We start from the raw sequence: 24,864 nt of genomic DNA, 5'->3' as shown, positions 1-24,864 counted from the left end.
GCCTCCTTCCCAGAAGTAATCACTAGCTTGAATTTTGTGTTTCATTCTTTTTATTTTTATAGTTTTGTTATATGTGTGTGTTTCAGTATATACAGGTGCATCTTTCCTTTATGTGTTGTGTGATGATTTGGGGGAAAGTGGTACTGTATATTTCGTTATTTCATATAGGAAAAAAAAAACAATGAATTTCCAGCCCACACAGAACGATTTCCCAGGTATTGCTAAAAAACTCAATACCTATCTGACTATTCACCCAAGTATTTTTGCATAATATAAAGCATTTAAAAAACAAGTTGCCTAATTATCTTAACACATACAAATGCATCAGTAGATGTGTTTCCATTCGGTTTGCAAGACAGTTACACAGTACTGTATACAAATTACATTTTTATCTTTTGTACTGCAGTAAAAATGTAATGTAAATAAGGAATGAAATGCCAGGGTTTTTTTTATTCTAAGTTACAATTTATTGAAAATTTATGTCTTTCTGCTGTCCGGATACATCTTACACCGTGGTAGCTTAGAGTCATAGTTGTAATATAATAGCTTATAACCATTAATGAATGGTTACCTTCTGGTATGACTGAAAACAGCACCAACATCAAAGCATCTTAGAATCTGTAATAGGTTAAAGTATGTTAAAGATACATAATATAAAGAATACTTAATAAAATGAACAAAAATTTTTTAAAAATGGGTACTTAGCAATTCAAGAGTTGTCAGAGTAGATCTGATACCCAGAGCAGAAAGATGGAGGCTTTCATCATTGTTGCTCTTTGGCATTGGGTTAAGATGAAGAGGTTAGCTGAGGAAGGAATTAGTTCAAAAATATGTCTGAAACCAATGAACTGGCTCACAGCTTACTCTTCTTTTCTCTTGAAACTCCTACAAACAAATGGCTGTAACCTATTGTCTGTAGCCAGAGATGAAGCAAGGGGATAGAAAAAACTCAAAATGGATGACTGTTCACTTGCAGTTACACAATGAGGTTGCTCTTACAATTATACTCTTGAATATGATGCTTCTGCTTATGTCACAATCTCGTTATCAACAACAGAAGTCCTTTTGACTCCATGACTTCAATATTTTCTTAATAAATTGGCATTTATTTGTTATTTTTGGCACCTCTTTTTTTCTTCCTCTGGCCAACCAAGAACATAAAGTTAAATGAATTCCCAAGGTACTCATTGGTTGGCTCATTACTACAGGATAGGCTTTCTTTGATTGCATTATATTTTCTGATACTTCTTTTCCTCATCTTCTGAAATCATCGAATGATATGATTTTTTTTTCCAAAAAGCCAAGTTTCACCAAGATACATGGTATATGGTGTGCTTAGTGTCTTGGTAACTTTTTCTCAGTGCCCCTAGGCCAAAAGAAGTAACTGAAAGCTCTGTTTTAAGCCACTTATAGTAGTAGTTAGCATGGTATCTGACAGATAATGCTGTGTTTCCTCAAGATTTAAAATATCTGGCAGCATTCCTATATTCACTGTGGTACTCCTTTTGGGAACTTAGGCCATAGGTTTTACACATGAAATACTGTGAAATACTCTTTCAGAAAAATATTTTCATTTAAGTAGTTTGCCTCAATCATAAATATCAAATGTGTTCATCATTAAACAGAAAGTTAAAACATTAGTGCAGATATTTCTGTGAATCAGAAAAAATATAGACGTAAGCAAAGTTATTTTTTAAAATGTACTCTTAGGCCTTGCTTAGATTCTGGGATGATTGCATCAGTGGTGGCAGCTTAGTTTTTTAAATCTTTTTGAATTTCCACATAAAAATACAACAACCAGGTAGCAAAACCCAACCCATGAAAACATTTGTAACAAAACTTGGTCATGAGGTATCTCCACGAATCCCCAAATATAAACAGATGAGAACTAACCAAAAAACCTACATATATCACTTTCAGTGTGTAAGAAAGTAGAAAGAAGCATTAGGATGTCTGGCCTGAGAATAGAAGTACCTCAAAGGTGGTGAACAACCAATTTGAAAGTGATTAAATGTGATTATCCAATTTGAAACTGGGAGAAATTTTGCCCACTATATTAGATCTTTGTAGAGGACCTGTGGCCTAAAGTAGCTTGAGCAGCCTTGCTCTATGAACTCTCAAGATAAGCCTACCAGTCCTCCCTTCCAGGCCTACAGAAACCCTGCTGAGAAGTTTCTGGGAATGGAATCACAATTGAGCAGGATAGAGGCAATGGAGATGGAGGAAAGAGAACTTCCAGATAAAAATGATAGAGGAGAACAGAGCCAGATAATTTCAGAAAACAAGTCATTGTATTTTTAAACATTACATGAAAACAACAGAAGAGGGAACTTTATGAAGTTAGAAAAGTTTTTTGAACCAAGCCGTACTCTCAAAATTCAGGAAAATTAAATTCACAAAAGGTCTTTCAGGAATATTTTTAGGAGTGTTTTTACTAATTTGAGTTCCCTCATCAGTGTTCATATTGATCTGACATTTGATGTCAAAGTTTTAATTTTTTAAAGAATTTATGGAGGCTGTGTGAAATATTTCTCTATTGAAATCAAGTAAGTGAAAATATTCTATATCTTTGAAAAGATTTTTTATTTTATCTTTCATATTTAAATTTCATGTATCTGAAATTGATTTTTGTATACAGTGTTAGGAGTCCAATTTCCATTCCTTGGCATATAGATGATTATATTAGTATCATGTAATGATTTTTTCTGCCTTCCTCAACTAATTAATAGGACTGCTCTATTATAAATCACGTTACTTTATATTCATGGGTCTGTTTTTAAAATCTCTATTCTATTACTTTGATGTGTTTGCCTACACTTGCTCCATTACTGAATTTTAATTACTATACCCTTGTGTTAAATCCTCATGTCCGTTTTTCTTTTTACCTTAGTCTTCCTGAGTGTCTTGACTTTCTTGGCCTTTTGTTCAATGACAGATTTACCACATATATAAAAAGTATTGAGTTTATAAGTGGAATTTCATTGACTTCATTTGTATTTGGGGGAAGAATTGATAATGTTTATGATAGTCTTCCTTTCCTGAATTCATATATTCAGGTCTTCTGTATTTTCTCTCAGTAAAGTTTTGTTATATTTTTAATAATAGACCCAGATTTATGCATACAGTTTTACTGTTTTTTTGGTAAATGGTATTTTAAAAATTATATTTTATAGGTGTTATTGTTATATTGACATACAGGCAACTTTTTAAATTGATTATTGTATCAATGTTGCTAAATGTTTAAAATCTTATAATTTATCTGTAGGTTCTTTGGGGATTTTCATATAAATAAACATCTGGAAATTACAGTTTTGATACTTCCTTTATAATTTTTACAACTTGAATTTCTTTTCTGAACTCACTAATACTTCTCATACATTGTCGAATAGAAGTGTTAATAGTAGAAATCTTTGTTACTTGTCCTAAAAGCTTTAAGTTGTCACCAGTAAATATGATATTTGATGCAGTATCTTTTTTATACATATACTTTATCAGGATAAAGAAATATTTTTTTTCCTCCGTAGCACTCTTTTCGTTTTTAAGGTTGTTGTCTGTGTCCCTTTTCTCCTTATTTGTCAGTCTTGCTAGAGATTTGTCAGTTTTACTAGGAGTTTTTAGGTTTAGTTATTTTCATTTTATTTTTTGTTTCATATTCATCATATTTGTTCATCAGTCTTTATTTTACTTCCTAGGGTTTATTGTGATGTTCTTTAATCCTAAGTGTTTATAATTTTTCAAACCTTTGAGATTTTTCTAGTTATCTTTCTGTTGCTGATTTCTCATATAATTCCACTGTAGCTAGAGAATATGATTAGTAGGACACTGCTTGTTTACTAGCTTGAACAGAATGCATATTGACCAATTGGTGGGTGTATTGGCTGTATTTCTCTTCATTAGATCATATTTGTTAATCTTGGTGTCTGTTATCTTCTTTACCCACATATTTACCCGTTATTATTCACATATTAACATTATTTCTTTCTTTCTTTAGATCTGTATTCCATCATATCCTCTTCTATTTCTTTAATTATTTTATACATTCTTATGTTTAATGTGTGATAAATCAAACAATTGGAAGTTGCTGCAAATCATTCTCATGTCTTTTGTTTCTGTTGATTGTCCCTTATGGTACCTTGTTTCCGTGTGTGTGTGTTAAGTTACCATTTCATGTTTCTTAGAACTCTGTGGGAATTTGTTGAAGACTAGGTGGAAGGATATTTTTCCTGAGGGTAGTTGATTTGCATTTGCTTTTGCTGATGCCTAAGTGACTACCAATCCAGGACCAATTAAAAATAAAATGTTAGCTTAGGTTGCGGCCCACATAGGTATTATGAATTCAGGCTGGTTTATGGCTATAGATTCTCAGAAGAGCTTTCCTGTACCTCTTTCTGCCTAACATCAAAACCATGACATTCAAGTGCCTTCTTTACTAAGGGGTTATTAACAATTATGATGTACCCTTTTAAAAGGTGCTGGTTTATGAGAAGGTCTTTTAACAGCTTTTCTACCTTGGATAAATTCCCCTTTGGGGATATAAACTTGTGGCTTCTCTGTACACCAGCTTTTACTTTGGGGGTGCTGAATTTCCTTCTCTCCTTCCTTTCCAACCTCCCAGGCTCAACAATTCATTTAAAAATAAAAATGTAATCACTGAATTAGTTTTCAGTGATATTTTTTTCACACTGTATCTGAATTTGAGAATAATGCCTGGCATATGCTCAGTAAATATTTGTTGATTGGCTGAATCAGTATTTCATGGAGCATTTTTTAGTTGGTTTTGAGGGGAACATTTTGTTTTTTGTTTATAGTATACCTTTGTACCAGAAACCTATATCTTGATCGTTTTCTAGGTCTCAGCTGAAATTTCACTTCTTAGGGAAGCATTTCCTGCTTCTGTTATATATTCTTATTGTTCGTTGTAATTTCCGGGTTGGGGGTGGGGATGACTAGTGTTATTTCTGCTTTTTATCATCTCCATATTTGAAAAAAATTTGATCGTTTTTTCCATCCCTTCTCTTCCCTTCCTTTTACCTCTGTATATTATACCTCTGTTTTTATTCCCCTCCCTTCCATCCCTTCTCTTCCCTTCCTTTTACCTGTGTATATTATACCTCTGTTTTTATTCCCCTCCCTTTCTTTCCTGCCTCCTTCACTTCCCTTTCCTTTCCCTTCCTTCCCTTCATAGTGTCATTTTTTTTCTACTTGAAGAGCTTTTTAAGTTTTTTATTATGTGTAATCAAGGCAGAATTATTTAAAGTCATTAAATTTTTATTTAAGGAATTTCACATTTTGTGGTTCCTTCTACAGCACAGCCTTGGTTCCCCCAAAGTTTGAGTCATAATCTTCAATATAGGCCTTTTAAAAAGAACTTATGTTTAACTCACAATTGTCATGTCCATTTGTCCACAGTTCTTTTAGTTGGGCTTCTTTGATCTCTACTTGAATATGGACATACTGATGACATACTTCAAAAATCTCCAACCTGTAATCTTTGGGACCCAGTTTCATCAAGCAGTTTATTTTAGGGCCACTTTTAGGGTCAGAGTAGCTGGATCTGCCTGGTTGTTAATTTCAGACACCTTGTATATATGTGTCAGTTCCAGTTGTATTCACTCCTAAACTATTTCACACCCTAGAATAATAGTACAAATCTTTGGGATAGACCAATTCCTAAGATTAAAAAAAATGAATATTAGATCTTGTATAGTATCTCTGTCAAGTAGTTCTTTCCTACAGATCTAACAAAATAGTTATATGCTTAAAGCAAACCACATATTTACTCCATGAAGCATTTCCAAGGATGTGGGTCTACAGGATAAAGACCCATCAGGATAGACCTTAACCTAAAAAACATTTTTGTGTTGCATTTATTTATTTTTTTTATTTTTTTTTATTTTTATTTTATTTGAGAGAAAGAGAATGAGAGAGGGCAAGCACATGAGAGGGGGGAGGGTCAGAGGGAGAAGCAGACTCCTCGCCGAGCAGGGAGCCCGATGTGGGACTCAATCCAGGGACTCCAGGATCATGACCTGAGCCGAAGGCAGTCGCTTAACCAACTGAGCCACCCAGGCGCCCTTGTGTTGCATTTCTGATGGTGATGAATTCTTTTATATATGTCTGAAAAAGTCTTTATTTCATCTTCATTTTTGAAAGATGTTTTTTTGCTTGGTGTGGAATTCAAGATTGACAGGGTTTTTTGTTTTTAGTGTTTTAAAGGTTTAGCTTTACTGTCTTCCAACTTAGATAATTTCTGACAAAAATCTGTCATTCTTATCTTTACATAATGTAACTTTTTCTCTCTGGCTACTATTAAGATTTTTTTTTATCGGTTTTACACATCTTTTTTTTTTTTCTTTAAGATTTTATTTATTTGAGAGCAAGAGCAGGAGTGGCAGAGAGGGGCAAAGAGGGGAAGGAGAAGCAGACTCCCTGCTGAGCAGGGAGCCCTATGTAGGGCTTGATCCCAAGACCCTGAGATCTTGACCTGAGCTGAAGGCAGACGTTTAACCTGCTGAGCCACCCAAGCACCCCTGGTTTTACACATCTTGATAATGATGTATCTTGGTACAGTTTTCTTCATGACTCTTGTGTTTGAGATTTATTGAGCCTCTTGAATTTGTGTTCAGAGTTTTTATCAAATTTGGGAATTTTTTATCCATTATTTCTTTAAATATTTATTCTATCCCTGTTCTTCTTTGGGGATTCACTTGAAGTTGTCCCACAGCTTACTGATGTTTTAAATTCTTTTCTTTCCTCTATGTTTTATTTTGAATAGTTTTTATTGCTGTTTTCAAGTTCACTTATTTTTTCTTTATCTTGGCAGTTATTTTAACTTTTACAGACAAAATGTAGTTATAATAACTGTTTTAGTGTTACTGCCTGTTCTATCATCTGTGTCCTTTCTGGTTTGTTTATGTTGATTGTTGGGTTTTTTCCTTCCCCGTTATATGTTTTATTTTACTGCTTCTTTGTATGCCTAGTAATTTTTGTTTAGAGGCCAGTCCTTGGAAATTTTACCTTTTCAGTGCTATGTATTTGTTTTTTGGTTAATATCCTTGAGTTTCCTTGGGGACAAAATTTAGTTACTTAAAAGCTGTTTGAGCCCTTTGAGACTTCTTTTTTTTTCTTTCAAGTGTTTTCTACACAGAACCCCAGTAGCCTTTAACCTAGGGCTAGTTTTTCCCAACTACTGAGTCTGTACCCTTCTGACTGCCCTACATAGTGAACTATATTTTAATACTCTGACTTGTGGGAACTGCCCTGTGTGAGTCCTGGAGATTGTTTCCACTGTCTCTTTTGCCAGCCTCTGGTAGTTTGCTTTGTGCATATGTGGATCAATACTTAGCTGAAGACTCAAGAGGAACCTTGTTCAGATCTCTATAACTCTTTTTCTTTGCAGCTGTCTTCTGTATGGTACTGTAGACTTTTTACTCTAGCTGCCTTGGCCTACCTAGATCTGAGCTACACTTCCTCAATTCGCAGAGATTTCTGAGTTCCACCAGGGCTCCCTCTCCCTGCACTGCAGCCCAGAAACTCCTCTAGTGTGTAAGCAAGGGCACTTGTAGGGCTCTCATCAATTCTTTCTTTCTCAGGGGTTACTGTCTTGAACTGCCTTATGTCCTGTGTTTGAAAACCATTGCTTCATGTATTTTGTCTTTTTTTTAAAGTTGTTTCAGGTGAGGCAGGAGGGGAGGTTGTTCCTCCTAGTCAGTCCATCTTGGTTAGAAGTACAAATCATAAGATTTCATTTTTTTAAAATTACATTTTGGCTGAGAAGATAGATGAGAAATCATTTCTGATAAAGAGAACAAGCTTTTGTGTCAATATTCAGTTAAGGCTTGAATACTTTCTGTTGTGTAAGACACTATGTGGTGTGTAATACACAGAAATGTTATTAGACCCCTTCTCAGCACTTAAGGTCATTTGGAAAGACACATAAAAGAGTACAGCTCAGCAAATATATTACAGTTCATATATGGAGTCTTCATAGCTGTGATTTCCATTTAACCTAAAGCAAATAATTACATGATTTCCCTTGAATTCCCTTCCTCAAGATTTCCTAGAATCTAATAGACCTGTAAATACAGTAGCCATTTATCTTCTCAGCTGAGGTAATAATTGTACTAGTATTCCTAGTAAAATATGTGTTCTGTAGCATAGAATAGTAAATCATCTCTTTGATGTTTAACCTAGCTCAGAAAATTAAAGACACCATAGTACATATGCTAATAAAAAAATAGGAAGATGCTTTTTCAAGAAAAAACAGAAATTGAAGATCTTTCTTTTTTAGGGCCAGAAATGTCAAGAGAGACTGCTTGAGGCATATGAAATTTTAAACCTGTTCTCTAGTGAGGGGTAAAGGCAATGTAATGAAGCTGAAAGAATGTGATTGTTAGAGTAACAATTTTGAGATATACTTCACTTTCTACCTATATTACTTTGGACCAGTTAGGTAAAGTCTTTGACACTCTTCATATTTAAGAGTGAGATTTTTTTTTTTTTTAAGATTTTATTTTATTTATTTGAGAGAGAGAATGAGATAGAGAGAGCACATGAGAGGGGGGAGGGTCAGAGGGAGAAGCAGACCCCCTGCCGAGCAAGGAGCCCGATATGGGACTCGATCCCAGGACTCCAGGATCATGACCTGAGCCAAAGGCAGTCGCTTAACCAACTGAGCCACCCAGGCGCCCTAAGAGTGAGATCTTTAAAAGATGATTGGTTTCCTTGTAGAAGCATTTCAGTTAACAAATACAGTATAGAAGGATGAAAATAGCAAATCACCATTAGAGCATCATAGATGCTGCAAGCAATATCCATGGATGACTGCTGTAATTAGTAGGCAGAAATTTAAGGTCAGATATTTGGATATTCTCAAAGAACTTATTTCAATGTTTTAATGGGAAAATAGGAATTTATAGTTGAGAAAACTGGTGGGTGTACTAGCTTAATCAAGATCAAGGTTAATACCACCTGTAATAAGATATATTACCATCATATGCACTCCTGTATATGTCCTTCATGTAGGATGCACTTGAGAAGGACATATTACTTCTTCAGTGAGGTGGCTTTAAAAGTACATAACCTCTATCTAGTCATGAGAAAACATAAGATCTACTCACATTGCAGGACATTCTGTGGTGTAGTTACATCAGTATAACTAATGACATCAGTGTTGTGAAATTCAAGGAAAAACAGGTAAAGTCCAAGGTTGGAGAAAACCGAGGAAACATAAAACTAAATGTAATGTGGGTCCTGGAATAAAAAAAAAAAGACATTGGTGGAAAAACTGGTGAAATCTATATGAAGTTGTTTAGTTAATAGCTAATTTCTTAGTTTTGGTACTTGTACTATGGTCATATAACATGTTGCCACTAGGGGAAAGTGTGGGGCATATGGGAACTTGGTACTATTTTTGCAAGTCTAAAATTATTTCCAAATAACAAGTTTTTAAAACATGGTGACAGTGTTTGTGGACAGAGCTTATTACCATGTAGTTAAATTAGTCTTTTTGTTGGGTAAGTACCTCATTTTGATAGTGTACATTTCTCTTGAGCAATTTCTTTTGAGCAATTTCAGTTTTCCACAGAAAATACATAGTTTCAAGGGGGAGGAGAGAGGGGGGTTCTTACATTTTCATTGGTAGCATTCTGTAAGCAGGTTAAGGAAAGAAAGGAGGATTGAACTTACAGTTACAAATATAAGTCTTCATCCTTCAGTTTTCAGGTCTATGCCTCACTCTTCACCTGCACTTTGGCTGAGTAAGAAGATTTAGAGCCTATCCACTTGGGTTTTTTTCTGGAGAACAAACCTTGGTATCTTACTGGGACATAAGGGCTGGGTATTCTCCATGATAACTGTGATAGGGAAACATCTTTGATCTATCTAGAGCCTAGACTCTACCCTTCCATGCCTCAATTTGAGGTAAAAGTAATCATCTTACAGAGGCTTTGTTGTGATAAGTGAGGTTTTATATTTATGTGCATATGTATATATGGACCTGTGTAACAGGTATACATACATATATACACATAGATACACACGCAGTGCTTTGAGCAGCATTTATCGCTCGGTAAACATTCAGTACTTATTAGTGCTTAATTTGTAGTAGGTGCACTGTATTAGACTGTCCAGGCAGTGCACTGTTTGGCTAACTCCAAGGAGTGCATATTCCCATGGACTACAGTGCAACCCAGTGGCTCTAAGTAGTATAATTCTTCTAGTGGGATTTTGTGATACAAAAGAGACATGTCTTGTCTCTTAATATTAAACCATAAGTCTGAAATGCTCTCAAAACAGCTTTTTAAAAAAGGCAGTCTAACTTGAGAAAAAAAATTAAGGAAATGGAAAAAAAGTTTTTTTAATATCACATTTCTTATCTGGTGCTTCTCATAGCACTCGAACCACTGGAGGTTTCTGGCACTCTATTAGGTATTTTGGAAGTGGTTGTCTAATTTCAGTGGGAAAAGGCATAAAACAATTTTATTCATATATGTTTCAGAAATGTAAAGTTTAACATTAATTTTCAACATAATTCCATTAGTTTTAAAAATAATTGTTGTGTCATAGAATTTTTAACCTGTGCTGTAAGCAAATCATTGGTCAATTAGTGTCAAATAACACTCAGGTAATGGCAGTAAGATGAGGACTCATTCATGTTATGGGCCTGCTTTGTAAGGCAGTGAGTGTTCCAGATGCTAAGGAGACAAATAAAAGACAAAAATTTCTGTTCTTATGGAGCGGACATTTTAGAGCATAGGAAGACATTAAACAAAATAAAATATACTATAAATTATATGTTGATAATGTTGTGGAGAAAATTAAAATAAGAAAAGAGGTAGAGAGTGACTAAGGGGTTGGGGAAAAGGGTAGTGTAATTTTCAATAAACAGAGGAGTCCTCACTAAGATGACTCAGTACCTGAAGTTGGGTGGGGTAAGAAGCCATATAGATACGTATCTAGGGGAAGAGCATTCCTGAAGGATAGAAGTGCAAAGGCCTGGAGATAGGAGTGGGAAAGTAGTGTGGCAGGAAGACAATAAGAGAAAGGGAAATGATAGGAGACTTAGAGGTAAGGGTAACTTAACTAATGCTTTGGAAGCCATTGTAAATGTGTTTCTCTGTTACTTTTTATTTGTTAATGTTCCTTTATTTCTGAGCATCAAGTGGATAAAGTATGTAAGAGTAGAAAAGTGGTATCTAGCACATAGTAGACGCCTACTGAATGTTAATTGAATTAATTTATATGGTAAGGTGTTTAAAGGTATTTTAAAGATCCTGTGTTCCCTTGCTGAAGGAATACTTTTCATTTTTAACTGCTTCATATAATACAATTTTTCTGATACTCCTCTATATTTAGTTTACAATTTCAGAGTATTTGCCACCTTTAGTAATACTTGTTATTGAATAGATGTTATCTTTAAATAACATAAGCATCTATTTTTATTAGCTCTAGTATTCATAATAGAATCTAGTTTTCTCTGAATCAGTAATTCACTTATAAAACAAAGATTCACACATTTTTATAAAAGTGAATAAATCACATTTCTTTTAAGTCCTATATTTAGATTGATTTCTTTAAAAGTCTTTACATTTTTCTCTTTATTATTTAGTTTGTTTCAAGTTATTTTAATTGAGGGGTCCTTATTTGTTTTTATCAGAGTGGAACACGTTTTACAAATTCTATTTTTTTGAATTTATTGAGACTCGTTTTGTGGCCTAATGTATATGATCTATTCTGGAGAATGTTCCATGTGCACTTGAAAAGAATGTGTATTCTGCTGTTATAGGATGGAATGTTCTCAATCATTTCCTCCCAAGAATATACTTATACCAAAAAGTATCCCTGGTTTTCAAAAAGTTCACTGGTCCACTTTTAGAAATTTAATGACTCCATGTAGTCTAGTCATTCTGCTGGTTGATGGTGTTAATATATATGAGAGTCTAAGATTTAACGTTGAGTGCTTAGGAGAACAAGAAAAAGTATACAAGGAGTGGATAGGCAAAGTATTTTAACATACTGTCTTAGATGGTTCCGTGATCGCCAGGTAAGCCCTATCCTTTCATTTTCTGAAAAAGTGTGCACGTTTGTAGAAAGCTTTGCCCCCTGTCCTTTTTTTGATTTATACTTTCAGTCAGTCTGAGAGATGATTCTGGGGTTGGGAATAATGAAGATGTGAACAGGGAGTCATAATGTTGAAACTGGACATTCAGATCTTTATAGCATGATTTCCTTATTTTTCAAAGAGCAGAAGAATCCCATCGTATATCATGTTCTGGTTGGACTCCTTTCTTATCGTTTGCTGGAGTTTGAACTTCAGAGCTATGGTGTCAACCCTGCTGTAGTATCTCAGGGGAGCTCCTAGTGTGGGGCTGGTGTCATGGCTCACCCTCCAACCTTTCCTTCTTCACTTCAGCCTCCAGCTCTGAGCTTTCCAATCCCCAGAGTAGCAAATGTTGAAAGAAGTTGCACAGGTAAGTATGTGATGGGAAAGTCTGGGGTAAAAATGGTACTGTCGTCAGTATTTTGAGGGTGGATGTTGGGCCATTTACCAGTGAGTCATTTTGTTAGCTTAAAAATATGATGTTTTGTAAATCAGTTTTCTCATAAAACCATCATAAATTATTAAACAGAAGAGTCTAGTGTCCTAAGAAATAATTTTACTTTTTTGTTAAGATACGAAACAGAAAACCTTAAACTGAATAAACCATTAGTATAATACAAAGGAAGGTTATTAGATTTTTTTCAGCAACTACTTATTTTTCCACAGTATGGCAGGACCAGAGAGTTTGTTTTCAGAAAAGAAGCTAAGAAACAAAGTTGGGGAAGGTGTAAATTCATAGACTTAAAATTTTGCTACGTGTAACTTGGTCTCAGAATGGGGCAAGTTTTAGTTTCCTTCCACTAGCTTTAGACATGCTGTTCTTCTATTTCTCGAGATTTTAGGCGAGTGGCTGTACTTTTAATACCTGCAGGAATAGAAACTTCAAGTATCTTTTTCTCTGAGGTCTAGACAGGAAGACTGGCACATTTCTACCATCTTGGGGTTTGAGATTAACAAAAATGAGTGTAGGAGCAGTGAGGGCATAATGTCTGCTACAGAAGTTCAGCTAAGATTTGTTGAATGAATAAGGTCACCAGATTGTGTGTGTGTGAAATTCTAACACTCCAGGCATTTTCTCTTTGTCTGCATTGTACTGGAAATCATGATCTAACATTATAGATTTTTTCTCCTTAATGTATGGTTATTAGAAATAATTTTCTAGCAATGTAGCCCTAGGTCCACACTACTTTGCTTACTAATACTGCCCTTTTGGGCTCTTGCTTCTCAGAAAGCCTTCAAAAATTGTTTCTTCCATTCTTCCAGATTGATCCTGTATAATTCTTAATCAAGTGATTTCTACATTCTTTTGCACATAACAAGACATTCAAAATTATATCCAGGGAAAGGAGACTCAATATGGCCTATGATTGCTAACATTTCTTCAGAGAAAGTGTGTCACACTCAAAGAGTTTGGGACACTGACTGTTTGGCACTTTAGGCCCTCAAAGTATAGAATCCTCAGCAATTTATCCCCCCTTTTCTTCCCTTAAATTCTGGAGTTTCTTGTTTTGTTCTGTTGTTTTTGTTTTAAATTTACTAGGAGCCTTGTAGAAACACATAGTCCCTTGACAAAGCGGACCATACATCCAGTTTCTTCTGGATTTCCCTCCCTTCCTTCCTCTTTATTAGACTGATGCTTCCTGGGCGCCTGGGTGGCTCAGTTGGTTAAGCGACTGCCTTCGGCTCAGGTCATGATCCAGGAGTCCCGGGATCGAGTCCCGCATCTGGCTCCCTGCTCAGCGGGGGGTCTGCTTCTCCCTCTGACCCTCTTCCCTCTCTTGCTCTCTGTCTCTCATTCTCTCTCTCTCTCAAATAAATAAATAAAATCTTAAAAAAAAAAAATAGACTGATCCTTCCTCTTAAGGTTTAAAATTGGTTTAAGATATTATATTCATTCTCATTCAAAAGTTTGCCTTATGCTTACAGGATTTGTTTTGTATCCTAAACATAAAGATTTTCTGTTGTTGTGTATCCTTTCATTTGTACATAATAGATTTATATCCAAATATTTAAGGATGAAGTACTGTAATTTTAGGACCTATTAATGTGATTTTTCAACTCTAATAACTTATTGCTCATAAGGCATACCAATTACAGTTGGTTCTTTAGTTGGTATACAATCGTGTGCTTTCTTTTGTGGATTAGCACGTTTATTAGAGTTTTGTTTTAGGATGATGTACTTTTTAAAGCTTACATATTGGTGGTTCAGTTTTGAATCTGTTATAAGGCATATTGATACAGGTGATTTTAAGATTCTGGAAAATCACAAAATCTGTTTCTTCAAGTTGAAGCATACACAACATATTCTCCCTAGATCAAAGTCAAACAGATAGGGGCATTTATAGACTTAGTAACACTTTTTAGAGAATTTGTAGATTTTTGGGGTGCACTTTAAGAAATGGTATACATGATTTTGGGGAATACCATCTGAGTAAAGCAGCTTCAGACAATAGATTTTAGTAGATGGTTTTGGATTAGGAAGAGTGATGTGTTATTTTCTGTCTCTTTGCTTGAACTCTCCATTTTTTTCTTGGATATGTGCTACCCTGGTTGTAGCAGGGTACAAACAACAAACACGTTGTTTTTGTTGTTGTCATTGTTGGATAAGACCTCTTACAAAATAGCTCTGTAACCCCTGGAAAGGACTCTGTGCCAGAATATTTACCTGCTCTCCAAAATAATGATTATGGATACGTTCATATAGGCCCCCAGTTTTTTGCTGAGTCACTTTTCCAGCCAGTCATATGTTCCCTGTGCATCTACCTTTTAACTGCCTTTTCAGTATTCATTAAGGCTTTTAATTGTTCATTTGTTGGGCATTCTGCATTTGCTAAAAGTGAAGTGAATTGCTTTTATTTATTTCTATGCTGTTGGTTCAAGTTGATGAGTTTAGAAATTCTGCCCCTAAAATTTATTTAAACCTTCATTTTTCTTAGATCCATCGTAAGCAGATTCTTAAACTATTCATTATGTATTTGTCATATTGTAAATATCAAGCCACAGTATTCTGGAACTGGTAGGACTTAATAAGAAATACGTTTCTTTTTTAAAGATTTTATTTATTTATTTGACAGAGAGACACAGCGAGAGAGGGAACACAAGCAGGGGCAGAGGCAGAGGGAGAAGCAGGCTTCCCACCGAGCAGGGAACCCAATGCGGGGCTTGATCCCAGGACCTGGGATCATGACCTGAGACAAAGGCAGACGCTCAACGACTGAGCCACCCAGGCACCCCAAGAAATACGTTTTTTATATGAGAAGAGAAAGATCAATTGTTCTTTTTCTAAAGATACTCAGATATTGAGTTCTTTGTTTTTTCAGAAGCTAGATTTTTATTTTTTTCCAGTGTATGTATCCTTTTCTCCTTAAGCCCATTTTTTTTATTGTTTTTTTAGGAATGAAATAAAATTATTTATAATAGATGTGAAACGGGATTGGTAGCTCAGAATCCCGTTACTGAAAAATACTCCTAAAACAAAAATTCCTTCGGTTATAAATATTTCTAGGTTGTCATATAATACTTGATATAGGAATGTTCTGGTTTCACAGAGTTTGGGCAGTATCTCAGTGAGATTTGACCTGTCACTTTTCTCTGTATGGGTAATAATAAAAATACCAGATTATCTTCAGATATTATGGCTTCTCATGATTGGTTTCAAATGTTGATTGACTACATCTTGATAAAGCTGGTAAATATTAATGGTAATTGTGATTTTTTTATTAGTTTCTGTTTACTTTGTAGACAACAGAGAACTGTGTGCATATGTATGTGTAGTGTTTGTTGATAGTGAATGTGGAATTGGGAGGGACACAAAAGGAAGAAGTCAAATTCTTTATTCAGCAATCAGAGTGAATTAGTAAAATCTTCATTAGGGAAACTGTAAAGAAAGGAACAGTCTGTTCACCTCCCCTCCAAGGCACCATATAACTTATATGTGGCGCATTTTATCCTTTATAATACAAGGTAGGAGCAAATTCTGTTGCCAGAGATGAAAAAAAATTCACGACTATCGAAAAGTCTTCATACTTTAAAGTTGTGAAATAGTTGACTTTATGGTGGGGCACATGTATCAGCGTGTTAGCAGTAAAACTCCTGGCTACTAGAATCTACAAGAAGTTGCCATTAGGGATTTGTTCTTATTTGAACCCATTTAATAGATGTATTCTACACATTCAATGCTACAATGTCTATTTTAGTGGTTTATAATGAAATTTAGAGATTTTATTAATTCCTTGAAGGATTAAATTATGTTCACTGTATTTAGAAAGTACTTAAAAGTATTAGTTGATTTGGAATATGGAAACAGTAATTTTAATTGGTGTAATAGTGTTCTTTTAAGCATAATTTTATCCTAAAATTAATGGAACTTTGTCTAAAATAGGTACGATCAGTTTGGTAGTGAGTGGCTTTTGTTTCATGTACCTCTAGTCAGTTCATTCTCATTTTTCTGCTAAAGAGATCTTTTTGACATGCACAAATACTTGATTGTAACATCCTCTATTTACGTTGTTCACTGCAAAATAAGTGCCCTTCCCTTTTTGCCCCTTACTCCTTTTCCCATCATGAAGCTTACAGTTTGGGGAGAATACACACATTAAACTATTAGTTGTATGTGTGAGAGTCAGTGTACTGTAGTGGTTACAAAGGGGGGGAACTCTAGCAGATTGCCTGGATTCATATCCCATCTCTGTCACTTACCAGATAACGGAACCTTGGGCACATCAGATATATGACCTTGGGCATGTTATCCAACTTCTCCATTTCTCATCTAAAAATGAGGACTACACAAGTAAATACTTGAGAATCAATTACATAAATCAATTTTAAAGCATTTAGAGTATACTGCCTGGCACATAGTAAGTGGTCAATGAAAGTTATTTTTTATTATTGTATGATTGTAGTTTCAGTAAAGTATTTTCAGTGACTGTAAATCAGGAACCCTAACTTAGTGTGAAAGTTTCCAGTGGGAGAAAGAACATTCTAAATAGAGATATCAGCATATACAAAGGCCCTGAGGTGGGAAAGATCTTGTGTTGGTGTGGCAGCAGTTTAGTGGTGGCAGGGGACCTATGGAGAGAGTTAAGGTCAGAGAGTTTACATAGGAACTCGTAAGCCTTAAAATTGTTTTAGGAAGCTGTTGAGGCATTTCAATCAGTTAGGGCTACAACAATTACATTTTTATTTTAAAAGTTCACTTTGGCTAATGTGGGAGAGTAGATTTGAGGAGAATTAAGAACGGGTTAATAAAGATCTGTTTGGAGGATATTGGAGATGCTTGTGCTAGGAAAGATATGGATAATGTCAGTATTTAAAGTTAGTCTAGTCAGCTTGAGTTTCAATTGTTGAAGAACATAGACATTACAGATGGCATTTTGCAGAGATTAACATGAATAGGAACAACTGTGAATAACTCAAATTAAGCTGAGGCATAAGTTTTGTTTGAGGTTTTGAGGTAATTACTGCTACACAGTTACATTAAGGTCATGATCTCAGGAATCTTGGTCTGTATGCTCTAGATAGGAGAAATTAAGAAGAGATGAGAACAAGAAAGTGAGTCAGTGTAGTGGTTATAGTATGGCACCATAATAAACTGTTACTTAAGGGAAGTCTGACTTAGTTCATCACCTAGATTTTTGTGCCTGGTTTTCCTGCCTATGCTGTTTCCCTCTTAACCTGGCGTTGAAGTCCAGGCCTACTTTTCCTTACCACCTATCACCATTCTTCCAGACTTCCTCTTTTTTAGTTATATTGAAAGTCTTGTTTCTTGGGCTTTCTCTCACTTCTGAGCACTTGTGCATGCTGTCTCTTATGCCACAAGTTTGCTTCCACCTCCCACCCCACACACTTGAACTTTTAAAAATTTTTAATCTTTTTTAATCAAGTCTTTGTTCAAACATTAGTTCTTTACAATAAAATCTTAATAATCAGTTTCCCTCAGACACAGATATTCCCTCATTTGTGTTCCCAAAGTACCTGTGCAGGTTTTCATATTGTAATTGTTTATTTACAGATACATTTCCCAGCTAGAGTATGAGCTTGTTCAAGACTAGGAGCTGTTACTTATTCAGCTTTTGTGTTCACTACCATGATTTTTTAAAAAAAGATTTTATTTATTTATTTGAGAGAGAGAGAGCATGGGGGGGGTAGAGGGAGGAGAAGCAGGCTCCCTGCTGAGCAGGGGACCCCCCCCACCCCAATGCGGGGCTCTATGTCATGACCCAGCGACCATGACCTGAGCCGAAGGCAGATGCTTAACTGAGCCATCCAGGCGCCCCACGTTACCACAGTTTTTGGCATAATTCATATAATATTCCCTCAGCATGTTCGTTGAAATGTGAAAGCAGATCAGTCAGGAGGCTAAAACAAACTAGTTCAGAGCTTAAACTAAGATGATGGTAGGAAGAATGGCAAAAACAGATGTGAAAGCCACTTTGAAGAAAGGATAGAACTTGGATGTATAGAACAAAGCAAGAGAAAGTAACTTAGAAAATCAGTTTTAAATATTAACTGATTTAGTTTATTAATTGTACTTGTCAGGTAGAAATGTTTAGGAGTACTTTAAAATTTGCTGCTAGAACCTTGAGTTGAGCCTGGAGATAGATTTTGAAATCAACCTGCATTTGTTTGCTATCAGGAAAAGGACCACTCTGCCATGGATGTGTTTCTGTCCCTGGGAATAGGATTCCATGCCTGGGCCAGCATTTGCCAGCATTATAGACAATAAATGATTTCAGAGTAAGTTCCTCTCCAGAGGCCTTGGTGAAGGAAATAATGTGTAAGATTAAATATCATCCTGCCTTGGATATGATCTGATTCTATTTTTCACCCTTTCCTATGTGTTTTTTTTCTGTATATGTATATACACATATATACACGTATATATTTTCAAGTTTTCATTTATAAAGTGTTCTAGTTTTGTTTCCCTGACTTTTTATAAAGCTCCAGGCCTTGCTTCTTACTCCTGTTCTTTAATTGTCATCCATCTGACCTGGGGCCACTTTACTAGTCTTTGAAGTTACTGGTTTAGATCATCTTAAGTTTGGGGTTCTGCAAACTCTTTTTTTGTGATTATTCTGATTTACTGCATTTGAGTTTGAAATACTATATTTAAATGTTGAGAGTGTCATACCTTAGGAATTCATAACTAGTCCAAATTAAATTATGACATATACTGGGAAAATCCAGCCAACTCAGTGCTTCCATTCTGCCTGTCACTTTAATCCCCCTCTCTCTACTACTTCATTTTGAGACCAGCTCTTTTGCAGGGTTGGGGGGGTGGGGTTTGGGGGGCTTAGGCTGATAGAAAGGAGTAGTGTAAGGTAACCTATGTATATACTTTCTGATTAGAGTTTGTGGAATCAGAGGATAAAATGTCTATTAAATGTTTTAGATCTGTGTTCAAAAAAGGCTTAAGAAACTGCTTTTGGTGTTTACATATGTCATATCATATTCTTTCTTGGTAACATCTCACTTTTTACTTACTTTTTGTAACATCTGGTTTGAAAGTCAAGAGAGAAGGTGGTCAGTTAACAAAGTAGGCATAAGCCCTTGATATATTTGCTTGAAAAAAGCTGACAAATTGTATATACCAAAGATTGTATGGTATATATATAATGTAAAATGTAGTATGATTTTATTTTAAATTATTTTTTTAAATTTTCATTTACCAAATTGACTTTACTATATTTGGCATTACCAGTAATTTCAATATAGTGTTGACATATCCTCTTTGAAATTGATAAAAATTGATTTCTAGATTCCTTTGATTCTTACTTATTCTCTTCCAGGAGATAACGTGAACACCTTACCCTTTGGTATCATCCATTTATCCATCCATTAGTGTCAGGTCTCTCTCAAAATAGATCCTTTTTCTAACCGTGTCTCACCACTTCTACCACTACCACTGTAGTCTAAGCTACGGTCTTTTCTCACTGCCTGCTTCCCTTCTTCACTCTTGCTTCCTCTTTTGCCCATTCCTTACAGAATAACTGCAATCGTTAAATATATATACATATGCCAAATTATGTTACTGAAGCTATCCCCAAGCCCTTTTGACTTCTGTCTCACATAGAATAAAATCCAAAGTTCCTTAGGGCCTGCAAGGCACAGCATGATTTGGGACCACCAGTATCTCTGACTTCAGTTTCTCCCATTCTCCCGTAAGTTCCTACTGCTTGAGTCACACCACTGAGGATCTTGATGTTCCCTGTCTGTTGAATGCTCTTCCTACAGGTCTTTGCCTAGTTAGTTCCCTTCTCTGCTTGATTGTTATCTTCTTAGTTTCATCGTTCACGGCTATTTAAAATACTTTTCTTACCCCATTGCGTCATTCTATGTGGAATAAAGTACAGGCCCTTAAAAATAAAATAAACTAGCTTTTATAAGAAACTTACAATGTTGTTCTGTCTTTTTCTTTCCTTTTCCCTTTCCTTTCCTTTCCTTTTTTCCTTTTTTTGCCCTGGATCAGATAATTCTTTGTTTCATCTTAGTACCCATTCCTGGACTGGTGTTGCATTTGGAGAGGAGAGTGTTTACATTCTTACCCTTCTTTTTTTACTGAAGTCATGTAAGAATATTTAGTATTTTCACTGATATGTAATTTCTTTGTTGAAGCACACAAAACAAAAATGAAATTCTGTATATTTGTGTTTTCTCCTTCTCTCCCTCCCTCCGTCCCTGTCTCTCTCGCTCTCTTGCTCGCTCGCTCTCACACACACACACACACACAGCAGGAGTGTGGGAAAATCTTGCATTAATAAACGAGAAACATTTCTGTTTCCTTTGTCTGAGACATTTCATATGTTTAGTTTTGCTTTCAAACAGTAAATGAAGTTTTTTATTCTATATAGTTAATTTCAGTTTTGGAATTTTAGGAGTCTATAATTGGTTTTGATGATAAATGTTATACAAAAATTGTCAAATGAAGATTTTGCTATGTATCCATTGAGTTGATTTATGTGTATATGATTTGATGAGAGGTAACCCTGATATTCTGAAATTTTACTGAATTCTCTAGGTATCATGCCATTTCCCCATGCTTATCCTTACTTAGAATTCAGTAGTAATGGTCCTTTAAAAGAGAATTAAATGTATCCTTAACTTTTTAAAAAAAAACTTTTAAAATGTCATCTGTAGAGAGTCTTAATTTGCAGACTAAAGTTTTTTCCACTGTTACTTTTCTGTAATAAAACTCCCTAAAAAACACTTCTTTTTCCTGTTAAGGACTACTTAGGGGGTTGGTGGATAGGCATGTGGGATTCTACTCCCTGATTCTGAAGAGCTTTTATGAGATTTACCAGGGAGTCTCCTACTAAAAAAGATTCAGTATATTCTAACAAAATAATAAAACCTTTAAAAATAACTTTCTGTATTTCACACCTAAGGAGATTAATAGCCCCAAAGCATGTCAGATTTGGTCATTAGAGACTGTAGCTTAGGGGCGCCTGGGTGGCTCAGTCGTTGGGCATCTGCCTTCAGCTCGGGTCATGATCCCAGGGTCCTGAGATCGAGCCCCGCATCAGGCTTTCCTGCCTCTCCCTGTGCCTCTCCCCCTGTTTGTGTTCCCTCTCTAGCTGTCTCTCTCTCTCTCTGTCAAATAAATAAATAAAATCTTTAAAAAAAAAAAAAAAAGACTTGCAGCTTATCAGTTCACCATGTCTGCCGATAAACAGTAGTAACTACACTATCTTATTTTGAAATGAGAAATAAAAGTTGTTCATTTATTATTTATAATTGAAGAAAATACCCTTATTCATAATGAGTGTACAAGACAGACGTCAAATTTGATGTTTTTCACCAAAATTTTTGTGATAAGTTGTAGTCACCATGTATTCAAGTCCTTTACAAGTGTCTTCCATCATGACATTTCACTTTACTTTGGACTACAAAGTACCATTGTTGGGAGACACATTGACCATAAATAACCTAGTCAGTTGATAGTTTTGGAAACTTTATAAAGAGGTCATCCTTAGGGAAAAAAATTAGCAAGGGGGCGCCTGCTTGGATCAGTTGGTAGAGCATGTGACTCTTGATCTTGGGGTCGTGAGTTTGAGCCTCACATTGGGTGGAGAGATTACCTAAATAAAAGAAGCGTGAAGACCATTTTCTAGCATTGCCTTAAAAAAAAAAAAAAAGAATTAACATAGAGTTAGTAATTATTTGTATTGGTGTGGGCTCAAAATTACTAGTGTTGGATGTGGGAAAGACTTAAAAAACAAAAGAGTAATAAGCAGGTTACATAACAGAAATCATAAATTTACACCAGGATGATAAATGAAACATCACTGTTATGAGTGGGTACTTGTGGCTTGAGATAAAGTTTCTAGTTTGCCATTATAAGCGGACTCAGAAAGTGGTACATCTCAATAAACATAGATTGTAAGTGAAGATGATATGCTCTGAAAAACAGATCATTTACAAAGTAGACCGTGATGACAAAGATACTAATATTGAAGATATGTGTGAAGATTTTGAATAATTAAACCCAAAGTTAATTTTTAAAAAATCTTTCTATGGGAAAATTATATTTGAAGTTGCAAATTCTCAAGAATAAGTGATATTTATTTCTTTAAAGTAAGTAGAATTATTGCATGCTAGACTTTATTAAGTTTCTCCTCTTGCTTTTAGAGCCTGGAAGCAAAAATTTAATGCTATATTGTTACAGTTAGATTTATGACTTTTTCACATGCCCCATTAGCCCTTAGTTGATCTGTTTCTTTATCTTAGCATTGTTTTCTTCATTTTCTGTTTTCCACATAGGAGTTTGGTAAAGCTTGACATTTTCCAAAATATTACTCTTGATAAAAGCAATATTTTTGTTTAGGTGACAAACAGCATGTTTGGTGCTTCAAGAAAGAAGTTTGTAGAGGGGGTCGACAGTGACTACCATGACGAAAACATGTACTACAGCCAGTCTTCTATGTTTCCACATCGGTCAGAAAAGGATGTAAGTTAATCAGTTATATTGTGTTTACTCAGCAGTGTATGTCTGTTTCTTTCTGGTTCCTGAAAAGCAGCATATGAATTGCAGAATACCATGTTTGGTCGAGTGACTATGTTTTAGGCACAATGCTAGGCCCTGGGGATACAAAAATGATGAGCTTACATTTTAATGGGAGATAAAATGTCCTATGATTCTGAAGTTGGGATATGGTAATACTGTGGAAGTACTCAAAGACAAGAGGTAAACATGGTCTTACATCGAGATCATCAGTTGTTTTTTTTAACTTGTTATTTTTATATTAAAATATGCATATAGAGTAGAAAGCAGATTTGCAAGATTTAAAGATATAATGGCAAAATTAAATGAAACTTTACCTTTGCTATGGAATCTTCAGGCTGTAATCCTAAGCTTTAGTTAGTAAGAGCATCTCCTCTGTTCAGCTGTAGGAATGCTAGTATAGAAACATTTTTGAAGAACTATATTCAAAACATGGAAGATGATCTATTATAAAGGTGTGGATTAAGTACTTTGGAGGGCTAGTAATTCAGTAATCCCATTTGGAATGAAAAGATTTAACACAGCCAAGTCATAATTAGCAAATTGATAAAATATTTTTAAATAAATTAATTGTTAATTTCAAATTCTGGTAAGCCTCTTTAAATTATACACTACTGTAGTAGTCAAACCAGTTGCATTTTTGTACTTTGTACGCACCCACCTTTTTTCTCCTTTCAACCCTTTTTATAAACTTGCTATTCCTAATGTCCCTACCTATATAACAATCTATTCTAGTTATTAACCTAATGAGATTCTTATTGATGTTTAAAAGCATTTATAAAATTCTAAGATATGTAACAAACGCTCTCATTTTTCATTGAAATTGATCGTTAGTAAATCTCTTCCTGTGTCTTAGAATTTCACAAATTGGCTTAACTTAGATTTAGGATTTGGGTGAATTTTTTTTCCCTCCTATTGAGGTGTTACTACCCTTTATATTTATTTGAAAATTGTGTCATATTGGCAACAATGTATCCGTTGTGTTATTAGGACTCTTCAAAATATGTGGTGACTTTCTTTATAATTAGTGTGCAGTTTAATAGCTCATTGAATAATGTCATCTCATTAATTTTCTGTTACTTTACTGACCATTCAGCTATTTGCTCTTGGATGTAAATTATAATTGAATTTGTTTTTACGTGAGTTTCTATGTTTATGTGTTGATCATGTAGTTAAAGAATTTGGGATATCTTCTGGTAGTGTTGCTTGCAAAAACTAATCCATGTGTGTATTACTGTGATTGTATAGTGCAAGTTTGGTGGAAAAAATGGTAGTGGGATATTACTTATTGATGAAAAGCACTCATTCTGATTAGGAAGATACGAAGCTTTCAAACTGAAATCTGGAATAAAGTGTGTGCAGAGAACGACAAAGATAAGAGGTCTGTCTTCTAGAGAGCAGAAATACTATATATCAGAGGGTTTTAGTCAGAATGATACACTTACATATGTTGGTTAGCATTTCTGTTTAGTTGTTTGTCACAAAAGTAACACAATGATTTGCTTTATAAAACTTTTTAAATTAAGAAGGTAATAAGACAGAGAGATTAAGAATTTAGGCTCTAAAGCTTTACCCTTGTGTGTTTGGATCTTGGTTCTGCCTGTTGGCAAGAACTTCTCCAAGCCTTAGCCTTTTCTTCTTTAAACTGGGAATAATAATATAATAGCTACTTATAAATCTCTGCTATTGCTGACACCTTTTTCATAACAAAATAGTAGAGGGGCATTACTGCAGATTTTAGAAAACATGCATGAGAAGGGAGAAG

General features: G+C 35.0%; 1 protein-coding gene and 1 non-coding gene across 12 annotated transcripts in view; one reads left to right on the top strand and one right to left on the bottom strand.

Annotated features, from left to right (window-relative positions):
• Positions 1-24,864, top strand: part of CNOT2 (CCR4-NOT transcription complex subunit 2) — a 119,142-nt gene that overhangs the window by 50,716 nt on the left and 43,562 nt on the right. For 7 of the 11 annotated variants that reach the window (XM_035002143.1, XM_035002142.1, XM_035002145.1 and 4 more), the window contains one exon: positions 22,923-23,045. In XM_035002143.1, the coding sequence (XP_034858034.1) occupies positions 22,923-23,045 (123 nt within the window). Of the gene's footprint in view, positions 1-12,247; positions 12,471-18,734; positions 18,836-22,922; positions 23,046-24,864 lie in introns of all 11 variants that reach the window. The other 4 variants (XM_035002150.1, XM_035002149.1, XM_035002147.1 and 1 more) reach the window with 4 other exon arrangements.
• LOC118009086 lies at positions 5,711-5,843 on the bottom strand. The gene has a single exon (XR_004678814.1). It is a non-coding gene; the product is annotated as a small nucleolar RNA SNORA18 (small nucleolar RNA).

The sequence above is a fragment of the Mirounga leonina genome, unplaced genomic scaffold (genome assembly GCF_011800145.1).
Source record: "Mirounga leonina isolate KUSES-001 unplaced genomic scaffold, KU_Mleo_1.0 Mir_126, whole genome shotgun sequence".
Taxonomy (NCBI): Eukaryota; Metazoa; Chordata; class Mammalia; order Carnivora; family Phocidae; genus Mirounga; species Mirounga leonina.
The sequence above is the reverse complement of the archived record's forward strand: the minus strand, read 5'-3'. Positions and strand labels throughout refer to the sequence as shown.